Source organism: Eurosta solidaginis, chromosome 1 (genome assembly GCF_040869045.1).
Source record: "Eurosta solidaginis isolate ZX-2024a chromosome 1, ASM4086904v1, whole genome shotgun sequence".
NCBI lineage: Eukaryota > Metazoa > Arthropoda > Insecta > Diptera > Tephritidae > Eurosta > Eurosta solidaginis.
In genome coordinates, this window is record NC_090319.1 from 329,457,791 (window position 1) to 329,469,439 (window position 11,649).

Consider the following 11,649-nt stretch of genomic DNA (forward strand, 5'->3'; position numbering starts at 1 on the left):
TTCTAGAGTCACACCTGGCCCACCCTAATGGCGATATCTCGAAAAGGCGTCCACCTATAGAACTAAGGATTACTCCCTTTTAAAATACTCATTACCACCTTTCATTTGATACCCATATCGTACAAACACATTCTAGAGTCACCCTGGCCCACCCTAATGGCGATATCTCGAAAAGGCGTCCACCTATAGACCTAATGCCCACTCCCTCTTAAAATGCTCAGTAACACCTTTCGTTTGATACCCATACCGTACAAACATTCTACAGTCACCCTTGGTCCACCTTTATGGCGATATCTCGAAAAGGCGTCCACCTATAGAACTAAGGATTACTCCCTTTTAAAATACTCATTATCACCTTTCATTTGATACCCATATCGTACAAACACATTCTAGAGTCACCCTGGCCCACCCTAATGGCGATATCTCGAAAAGGCGTCCACCTATAGAACTAAGGATTACTCCCTTTTAAAATACTCATTACCACCTTTCATTTGATACCCATATCGTACAAACACATTCTAGAGTCACCCTGGCCCACCCTAATGGCGATATCTCGAAAAGGCGTCCGCCTATAGACCTAATGTCCACTCCCTCTTAAAATGCTCAGTAACACCTTTCGTTTGATACCCATATCGTACAAACATTCTAGAGTCACCCCTGTCCCACCCTAATGGCGATATCTCGAAAAGGCGTCCACCTATAGACCTAATGCCCACTCCCTCTTAAAATGCTCAGTAACACCTTTCGTTTGATACCCATATCGTACAAACATTCTAGAGTCACCCCTGTCCCACCCTAATGGCGATATCTCGAAAAGGCGTCCACCTATAGACCTAATGCCCACTCCCTCTTAAAATGCTCAGTAACACCTTTCGTTTGATACCCATATCGTACAAACATTCTAGAGTCACCCTTGGTCCACCTTTATGGCGATATCTCGAAAAGGCGTCCACCTATAGACCTAATGCCCACTCCCTCTTAAAATGCTCAGTAACACCTTTCGTTTGATACCCATATCGTACAAACATTCTAGAGTCACCCCTGGCCCACCCTAATGGCGATATCTCGAAAGGGCGTCCACCTATAGACCTAATGCCCACTCCCTCTTAAAATGCTCAGTAACACCTTTCGTTTGATGCACATATCGTACAAACACATTCTAGAGTCACCCTGGCCCACCCTAATGACGATATCTCGAAAAGGCGTCCACCTATAGACATCATGCCCACTCCATCTTAAAATGCTCAGTAACACCTTTCGTTTGATACCCATACCGTACAAACATTCTAGAGTCACCCCTGGCCCACCCTAATGGCGATATCTCGAAAAGGCGTCCACCTATAGACCTAATGCCCACTCCCTCTTAAAATGCTCAGTAACACCTTTCATTTGATTCCCATATCGTACAAACACATTCTAGAGACACCCCTGGTCCACCTTTATGGCGATATCTCGAAACGGCGTCCACCTATGGAACTAAGGATCACTCCTTTTCAAAATACTCATTAACAGCTTTCATTTGATACCCATATCGTACAAACATATTCTAGAGTCACCCCTGGTCCACCTTTAAGGCGATTTCTCGAAAAGGCGTTCACCTATAGAACTAAAGCCCATTCCCTTTTAAAATACTCATTACCACCTTTCATTTGGAACCCATATCGTACAAACACATTATAGAATCACCCCTGGTCCACCTTAATGGGGACATCTCGAAAAGGCGTCCACCGATAGACCTAAGGCCCACTCCCTCTTAAAATGCTCAGTAACACCTTTCATTTGATACCCATATCGTACAAACAAATTCTAGAGTCAGCCCTGGTCCACCTTTATGGCGATATCCCTAAATGGCGTTCATCCATAGAACTATGGCCTACTCTCTCTTAAAATACTCTTTAATACCTTTCATTTGATACACATGTTATACAACCACATTCCAGGGTTACCCCAGATTGATTTTCCTTATTTTGTCTCCATAGCTCTCAACTGAGTATGTTATGTTCGGTTACACCCGAACTTAGCCTTCCTTACTTGTTTTTATTTCGAATAGGTGGCAACCCTAAATGGCAACCCTACCCAAAAATGTCCCTATTGTAATGCGGAATGATATGCCTTTCGTTTGATACCCATATCGGCATATCACATGCAATTTTTTTTTATTTCGACTAGGTGGCAGCCCTAAATGGCAACCCTACTCAATAATGTCCCTATTGTAATACGGAGTGAAACACCTTGCGTTTGATACCCATATCGGCATATCTAATGCAATTTTTTTTTATTTCGATAGGTGGCAACCCTAAAAGGCAACCGTACTCAAAAATGTCCCTATTGTAATGCCGAGTGAAATGCCTTTCGTTTGATACCCATACCGGCATATCTCATGTAAATTATTTTAAATTTCGAATAGGTGGCAACCTTGTGAAACATTCTTAGTGGCAACACCTAGGTAGAAAGTCTTACAAGGTGATACATTATCTCTGGGCCAAATTTCATTTAAATCGGTTGAGCCGTTCCCGAGATCGTTCGGCTATACAAATATACAAGAATTGCTCGTTTAAAGTTATAAGATAAAAGAAACAAACGTGCCGTATCCAAAGCCAGCTTTTCTTGCACAGGTATACACCAGGGATGCACCTTAACGTTAAGCTAATCGTTTATCAAAAAATTTCCACCGTTTCCGTTGAAACACTTCGAAATATTATCGATAAAGAAATTATCAAGATAAATTGTATCCCGTTTTTAACCGAAACGAAAAGCTTTCGTTAACGTTAAAAACGCTAACAAAAACGTGATACTTTATGTTTGAATTGTGCTGGCAATGCTATAGCCATGGTGAAGCCGTAAGGTGGTAACAATGAGCGCACATACACACACAAACTCCATGTAATTTGTTTGTGTAATTCGTTGGTGGTAATGTCAAAAATACTCTGAGAAATGTTCGTATTGTCAAAATTCATGAGAAAAGTTGCAATCAGCTTGGCTAATGCTTTCACCTTTAATGACTCCGCCATCAATCAGCTTTGCCAGCATAGTTTGAAATTAATAGTCAACATAAACGATTTGATTTCGTTTTGATATGGCAGAAAACGAAACGAAATCATTTCGTTAATTTGACCTTCTTAACGTTAATAAACGAAACGAAATGACTTTGTTTCGTTTATTAACGTTAATTATCGTAACGAAATGATATCGGTTCGTTGGTTAAGCATGCCTGGTATACACATACATACATATATACCCACATTCATTAAATAACACATACATTAATCGCACTGGCATTTATCCTTTTTATCGGAAGATATTGTACATGATATAAAAATACCGCGTTTTAGCTTTACATACACATGAATGTACGTATATGTACACATACAATTACGTCTATTGTTTTGCTCTCATTAATCGATAATTAAACCTTGTAATATCTCTCCAAGTACACAATTGTTAAGTTATGTTTATTAAATGAATATTTACCAATATGTTTCTATGCCTTTAAATATCACCTTCAATGTTTACCATGTGTACATATGTATATTTGTATGAAATTTTTCTTAATTTGCTGCAAAGACTTTTCACTTTCAAAATATATAAGATATGTTGTTGCACTTGCTCCCTGCGTTTTTTTTTTTCTTCTTTTTTAGTGTGTATATACTGCAAGTTTCGTCAAATTTAAACAGAAATCACCGTAAATATTCACAAATATGAAGGCGTTGTGTAAACTGCGTATTTAGAACTTTACACACTTTTTACTACACAAAAAGACGAAAGGAATATACATTTTCTGGTTTAATACACTAAAAATCGTTGTCTATTTCGCTAATGTTTTTTTTTTTAATTTTTAAAATTTTCTTAACACCTTGCGTTTACAATAAGCTCAGAACACAATCGAAATAAATACATATGTGCATATTTATTTGCTTTCTACTGTACTAAATTGAAAGCGTAATTTTAAACTGAGTGGAAATTTCTAAAAAAAAATTTTAAGTTTTTGCTGATTATTTTGCTTATAAATTTTTTTGCGTTAACAAAACAAAGAACACAGCCATTTGCCACAAAGGACTTGCTCTTTCTAAATCCAACCAAAAAAGTGTAGCTTCTGTGCAGTGTAAATTATATGATAAGTATGAAAATCTGCAAAGTTTTTGTCTTCGCGTGTTTACTACCACCTTAAATGTGAGATGCGCAGACAGTAAAAGCATTTTGATATTTAGCTGGTACGTACCGAAGAGGCTGAGTTTTTTGAGGGTGTTAAATTGCTGTCAAATGGGGTGGCGGTGCGCATCATATTTGCAGCGTTACATATTACAACATGCTCTCGCTCTCTATTATCTCTCTCTTATTAATTTATCGCTTTCAATTTCCATCCTGCATAAAGGATGTACTCATCTCGTTACAAGCTTCATATTTCTCTTTGTTGCTGCACGTATAGGTACACGTATTGGAAAATATGCTCAGGAATTTTCTAATTTTCTGTTTGTATTTGCATTTATTCCAATAACAAACAAATAAAGAGCACAAAATTTATATGTATAACTCTTATGAAAAGCACAAAATTTCCAATTAATGCACTTGTTGTTGTTGTTGCAGCACTTGTGTTATTTGAGTGTTCAAAATTAATTTTTTTATTACTTAATTGTTTAATATTTGTAAGAATGCCTAAATGTATGAACTTGATTGATATTATAATATACATACCTACATACATGGATGATAGCTTAAAAAGTAACAAAGTTAAATCAATTTTTTGCAAATCTATATATAGGTATATTAATATTACACATTGTACTGTATTTGAGTTGCTGCACTGCTTCTCTTTTTAGTTAATCAATTTCGGAAGCGAAATCCACATAAAAAATGCACAGTCTTTATGTTCACAGTTACGTAATGAAACTAAATGTTATATAAAAAACTATTGGTAACAAAAAACACTCTTTACTATGAATAACAGAAACATTAAAATTTAATACAAAGAAATTAATAACTATAACGCATTGGCTTGCCTACAAATTGTTTATTTAAAAAATTAAAAATGATATTTATATTATTTTTTCTTTAAACGTAAATCCACTGCCTCATCATTTTCAAGTTCAAAATCTTCTGGCGTGTCATTGAAGCCCAAGTGATCGCCATTAAAGCTAAATAGACAAGACAAAATTATATTTTATAACAAATTTTGTTTTAAAAAGTTAAATGAATATAAAACCTTAAGATAAGATCTTCAGTTGGCATTTTCAATTCCTCGGCACATTTAATGTAAAGAATTTTTAGTTTATCTGTTTTGTTCAATTCAACTTTGAGCGGTTTCTTTGGCCATAAATCTGATTGTATTTTTAAGGATATTACATTCGCATCACGCTTTTTGCGTTCGGCGCCTACTTGAAACATATCTGTTAGTACACGCCCACCTGTGAAGAAAAAAAGCATTAGGCAAATATGTATAAACATTAATTTTATTCTCATTTTGTAGGAAAACCGTAGAGGCGGTAAAGAAACCAATAAATATTTCAATCATGGGTTCGTGGGGAGATGTTCATATCAGATTTGTATACCAAATATAAATAATACTATCTGAATATATACAAAAAATTTCTTAATATAAAAAAAAAAAACATGCAGCAGCACAACGGACATGCACGGCCCTACTACAAATAAAATAGCATTTCATTTCATTTCATTTCATCACCGAAGATCCTGGGTTCACGCCCCGGGCAAAGAAACATCAAAATTTTAGAAGCAAGGTTTTTTCAATTAGAAAATTTTTCTAAGTGGGGTCGCCCCTCGGCAGTGTTTTGCAAGCACCTCGAGTATATTTCTGCTATAAAAAGCTCTCAATGATAACTCATCTGCTTTGCAGATGCCGTTCGGAGTGGGCATAAAACAAGTAGGTTCCGTCCCACAAAATTTGTAGGAAAAATTAAAAGGAACACGGCGGAAATTATAATAATTATATAATAATTTATTTATTTACGGTCTTTAAGACCTAGTTCAAGGTAAAAAAAAAAATATATATATATATATATATATAAATAAATTGTATACATTACATGCTTAATGACTTACAGTATAAAAATAATTTTGCTTTAAACTTATTAATATTTTCACAGTCTTTTATCGCATTTGGTAATTCATTGTACATTTTATAACCTATATATTCTAAAGTCTTCTTCGCGAACTCCGTTCTTACTCTAGGCAGTCTTATATTTCCGCTGCTTCTAGTTCCATAGTTATGTATTTCATGATTAAAATGTATTCTCCCGTTCAGATAATTCGGTGTTATTCCTAATTTCATATGATGTATAAATTTCAATGTGAAATAATATATCGACTGTTTTACACTGAGCCAGTTTAACATATTTAGCATTGTAGTTTTTGGTGTTCTAAGCGAACATTTTAAAATTAATCGCATTGCCTTGTTTTGTTGTATCTGCAGTTTTTTTATTTGTGTGTCATTTGCTAATAGCAGGATTGTTGGACAATAGATAAAGTGCGGTTCAATAATTGATCGATACACTAATAATTTGTGTCGTTGACTAATATATTTACAAGTTCTGTACATAAAACCAATTTTTTTTGCAATTTTGTTTTCTAAATAATTTATGTGTTCTCCAAATCTAAGGTTTTTGTCGATCCAGACTCCTAGGTATTTGATCTTGTCTACTTGCTGAATTTCAACATTTCTTATCTTCAGAGTAATATTGCTAAGGGTATTGGCACCCATAATGCTTTGATTTTTGCAAAATATCATACTTTTGGTTTTATCCACGTTCACTTTCAACTTTCTATGGCATAGCCATTTGTAAAGGGAGTCTAAGTCTTCTTGCATTTTCGATACCGCAAAGCCCTCACTTCTTTCACTAATGGTTATCAATGCATCATCCGCAAATAGTCGAATATTGCAATATTTCAAGCATTCTTTAATATCGTTAATATATATTGTAAACAATAGCGGTGCCAATACTGAACCTTGCGGTAGCCCAATATGTACATCAGCAACCGGTGAAACTGCACTTCCAATTATCGTCTTCTGTTTTCTATTACTCAAATAGCTTCTGAACCATTCCAAGGATTTTCCTCTTATCCCATTATTAAACATAACATTCAGCAGTTCCTCTCTATCCACAGTTTCAAAAGCACGTTTTAAGTCTAAAAAGACTGAGATCACAACTTTCTTATCAGTTATATCCTCTTTCCATTCCGCAATAACCATATTCAGTGCGGTTTCGCAAGAATGGCTTTTCCTAAACCCAGATTGTTCAGGTATAATAATTTGGTATTTATCTAGATATGCCACTAATTGATTTTTAACCACCGTTTCCATAATTTTTTCATCTGCGGGTAGCGTATTAATTGGGCGCAGTTCCTCTGGCCTTACTGTATTTTTGACTTTTTCCGCAGGTACTATAGTTGATACTTTCCAGCAATTTGGAACAATGCTACTGTTTATTGATTCATTTATTATATCTTTGTAGAAGTGAGCAATGTAAATCATGGCATCTTTAAATACCCCCTCCGACAAAAGCTTTTTTCCACCATATTTGTTTCTAAAAGATTTAGAAATGTTCATTATATCATCTAACTCTACGTCGGTGAATTGAAAAGTTTCAATTGCATTATTTACACTTGTTTCTGCCGCAATCGGAATTATTTCAATGCTATCATTAATTTCAGCTATGCTCTGTATAAAAAATGTATTTAGGGCATTGGCTATATCGTATTCCTTCTCGAGGCATTCACCGTTAATTACTATTTTGCTAACGACCTTTCTGTCATCGGTGAGCTCAGCAAGATGTTTTAAAGACTTCCACATCCGCTTCATGTCTCCTGCACTATCGAGCACTTTATCTTCCATATATTTCTTCTTTTTATACATAACAGTTTTTTTATATCTTTTTTTTATGCCATTATAATCCACCCAGTTGCCAGTATTTCTAGCAGTATTATAGAATTCAATTTTTCTTTTGTGCAGTTCCCTTAGCTCACGGTCATACCACTTATTCCTCAGTTGTATTTGGATCCTCTTCTCATACGTCAATGCTTGCATAGCTCCAGTTAAAATATTGTTCAGGATCTCAGTTCTACGTTCTATTCCTACATGAGACACAGAGCTAAAGTCGCACGTTCGCAGCAGATTTAAAAGATTTTCTGCGCTATAGTACTCCCAGTTGGTGACAGTAGCAACTTTTCTCATTTTGCAATATTTAGCTGTTGGTACTTTGAAATGAATTGTTTCATGATCGGAAATTTTATATCCACTTACATGTTCAGTTTTAACTTGCTCATTATTGCTGAAGAGTAAGTCTATTTTCGTAGAGGAGTGCTCAGTTATTCTTGTGTTGAAATTTATTCTTTGTACCATAGCCATTTGTGCAAATAAACTTATAAGCTGGTTTGAGTATGTTGATGATATATTCATATTAATGTTAAAATCTCCAACTATTATAATGTTGTCAGATTCCCTGAGGTGTTCATTGATGACATTGTTTAAGTATGTCATTAAGTCAGCATCACTGCTATTTGGTGAGTGATAGAGTACACCAATTTGCCATTTTAACGCATATTTTTTAAGTTTTATGACAATGCACCACACATTCCTGTCAATAGCTTTATTACACACTATGCTATATTGTAAATTTTCATGTACATACATTAGAACACCACCTGTATGTCTACTGTGGGAATCGCAGCGGATGAATTTATATGTGGAAATGCATAGCTCAGAATCCATGATTTTATCTGTTGTACATGTTTCCGCGCATAAAACAATGCTGGGTTTTTTTATTTCTATAAGATGTTCCAGCTCTAGCTTATTTGCTGTAATACTATTAATATTAAGATATATACAGTCCAAGTTGAGCACTTTGTTACGCAGGTTTGTTTTAGTTTTTGACTTGTGCTTTGTGGTTACAGATTCCCTCGTTGGTTGCTAATAGCCAATCTTCCTCTTCCTTGCTATGAGCTTTTGTTGATACACAGGACACATTCTGTCCATGGAATCGTGATTTTCGTCCAGTCCCAAATTTAATTCTTTATTTGCCCTGATGCAGTTGATGCATTTATTTATTGCTTCTTTATTGCATACCACATATTTGTGCTCACCCAAGCATTTCGTGCATACTTCTTTTTCTTTGCAGTCACTGGCTTTGTGATTGAAGCCTTTGCATTTGAAACAACATAGTACTTGCACTGCATCATATACTCTGCACCGCTCCCAGCCTACATTGAGCCTTTCTCCGGCTAGTATATTCATAAAAGCTTCAACCTCCACTTCAAGTACGGCATTATAGTAAATTTTCTCATTTTTTTTAACTTCATACTGCTTGACAATTTTTATATCTGTTTCGGATAGACAATTATTCTGACGTTTAATTCTCTGGGTAAGCTCATCATTATCATACTTGAAATTTATACCAGTTACAATAACGGTTGGTTTCACTTTCATAGGAATCTTCACATTGTAGTTATTTCCGAGGCTGTTCTCAATAGCATTTTTTATTTTCTCACGATCATGGTCATTTGCACTCTCTACAATCACTACACCGCTTTGTCTTGCTACTATATTTGTAATTTGTAGCTCCTTTGGATCGACATTCAAGTTTAGATCATTTTTGGTTTTTTCAGCACCTTGCTTTGTATTTGGCTTAACTATTAAGGGAACAACTTTTCTAATCTCTGGCAAAATTGGAAGAGAAGCTCGGCCTAAAATCTCTTCGGAGGTGATCGCGCCTTACCTTTATTTTTTAAAATGAAATAAGAAATAGAAATTAGCAGAACTTTAAATTTACTTACTAATAAACTCATAAATTTTATAATTAATACTGGCTGGTGTATCACTGGCCGCTATTATTCGATTTTCTATGTTGAATACCAGATTATCAATTTGAGTATTTTCACGTTCGGCGATTTCATTAAATATTTTATGAAATTTTTGATATTTGCGTAATTTAAAGATTTCCGGATTTCCGCCTTCCCATTTTATCTTAACTGATATTTCTGGGTTATCTTCATCGAAGGAGGATTCTAACGTATTAGTAAAAGAAGTGCTGGGTTGTTCAGCTCCTGTTATTTCGACACTATTACTCGATTTGCTATCATCAGCATCTGAATCAACTGTTACCTATTTTAAGTACAGGCATTATATTAAAAAGTTTTTCATATATTCACTTTAACTTACAACACCCTCAATACGAGGCATTGGGCTAGATACTAAATCAACGTAGTCAACATTAGTGGCACGCGCGGCAACTTCAGCGAAATAATCGCGCCGAGCGCGCATAACATTGCGTCTGACCTGTAAGTGATGCATTTTTTAAATTAATGTTTATCTAAACATAGTGGTAAATATATATATTTAAGGAGATTCATTATTTATTTACTACGTTACACACCCGTCCACCCATCATCGCTGCAAATATATCCATGGTCTCTGCAATTGAAATAGTATTGGCAACAGAGGGTAGTCCAAACTGTAATCCTTGCATAGGAGCAGCTGTATTTCTGCCGCGACGACCCTTTCGCCCTCTTCCCCCTCTTCCCCCTCTTCCTGCTGGAGTGACATTTGTGGGCGCAGTTATGGTGGTAGTAACAGCGTTCAGAGATGAACTTGCAGTGCTATTTCGTGTTGAGCGTCTGCGACGAGTTGGACCAGTTTCTTCTGTAGGTAAAGACAAAGGTGCTGTTTCAGATAATGGAGCATGGGCATTTTCTGTTCCTGGTGTTTCTAATTTTCTAGTTTTGCTGCCATTGATATCTTGCTGCGGTGACACATCTTTCTTTTTTGATGCAGGCGCCGGCTTAGCCTTCTTACCACGGCCTCTTCCTTTGCCCCGTAAACTTCCTGGAAGTAATTCATCGTCATCCGAACTAGCAGTGCCATTTACAGCTGCATCCCGTGATTTAAGCGTCTCTAAAAACTTGGCTTTTTCATCTGCATAAGAAATTGCTGCGTTCGTATATTTTCAAATTAAAAACCGCAATTTCGATTACCTTTATCATTTTCATACAATTCTGCAAATACGTCATATTCCTGAGACATGATCTATTATGTCTCACTTGTGCGCAAAAACAAAGCTTACAAAAAAGTTACAGGATACCTACAGTTAACCAGAATAAAATGCAAGGATGCCAAACACTTTGTAAAGCGCCAATTTGACATTTGTACTTGAGATGAGGAAAATATTTGTGATAGGAATTAGGGCAACGATTTAGCGATAGACAAATCAGAAAAGGAGCAACACATATCGATTACACACGATTTGCTCGCGTTCCAATAATCAGTGATCCATATACCGAACCAAATCACACAGCAATTTTGCACTCCCCCTTCAAAAAAACACGAGTACTCCATATATAATGTAAGGAATACCCTTTGGGAGTATAGGAGTATCCAAAACTAATCTGTATTCATACAAAAAATGTGCTCCAATTAACATTGCGATGTCCTAGGAGAGGAGTAGGTGATCCCACTCTCGCTTTGTTTGTGAGTATTCCATAGAGTACATACGTGCGAGTACTTTCCAAAGTACTTTCACTGTAGTACTCCATGGAGCACCCACAGAGGATCATTAGTACTTTGCTAAAGAGGAATTGTGTCGGAAAGAATTATCGTAGTGAATTTAATTTAAAATGAAGGTAAATGAAGAGGGGCAATCCAAC

At 35.8% G+C, this 11,649-nt stretch overlaps 2 protein-coding genes across 5 annotated transcripts in view; both read right to left on the reverse strand.

The window, feature by feature from the left end:
* Positions 1–4,384, reverse strand: part of LOC137237846 (endoplasmic reticulum aminopeptidase 2) — a 167,990-nt gene extending 163,606 nt beyond the window's left edge. For 2 of the 3 annotated variants that reach the window (XM_067762122.1, XM_067762120.1), the window contains exon 1: positions 3,472–4,384. The gene's annotated coding sequence lies outside the window, so the exon portion shown is untranslated. The remainder of the gene's footprint in view (positions 1–3,471) is intronic. The other variant, XM_067762119.1, reaches the window with a different exon arrangement.
* Positions 4,385–4,566: 182 nt separating this feature from the next.
* Positions 4,567–11,170, reverse strand: Rad60 (DNA repair protein Rad60). 2 transcript variants are annotated; one of them, XM_067762124.1, is made up of 6 exons: positions 10,981–11,170; positions 10,383–10,921; positions 10,169–10,285; positions 9,784–10,111; positions 5,201–5,402; positions 4,567–5,132 (listed from the first exon to the last, which is right to left on the reverse strand). In XM_067762124.1, exons 1-6 carry the CDS (start codon positions 11,027–11,029, stop codon positions 5,039–5,041), a joined length of 1,329 nt encoding a protein of 442 aa, XP_067618225.1. In that variant the 5' UTR covers positions 11,030–11,170; the 3' UTR covers positions 4,567–5,038. The 2 variants fall into 2 exon arrangements, with proteins under 2 accessions (XP_067618225.1, XP_067618224.1); XM_067762123.1 differs by having other exon boundaries at positions 10,371–10,921.
* Positions 11,171–11,649: the final 479 nt, after the last annotated feature.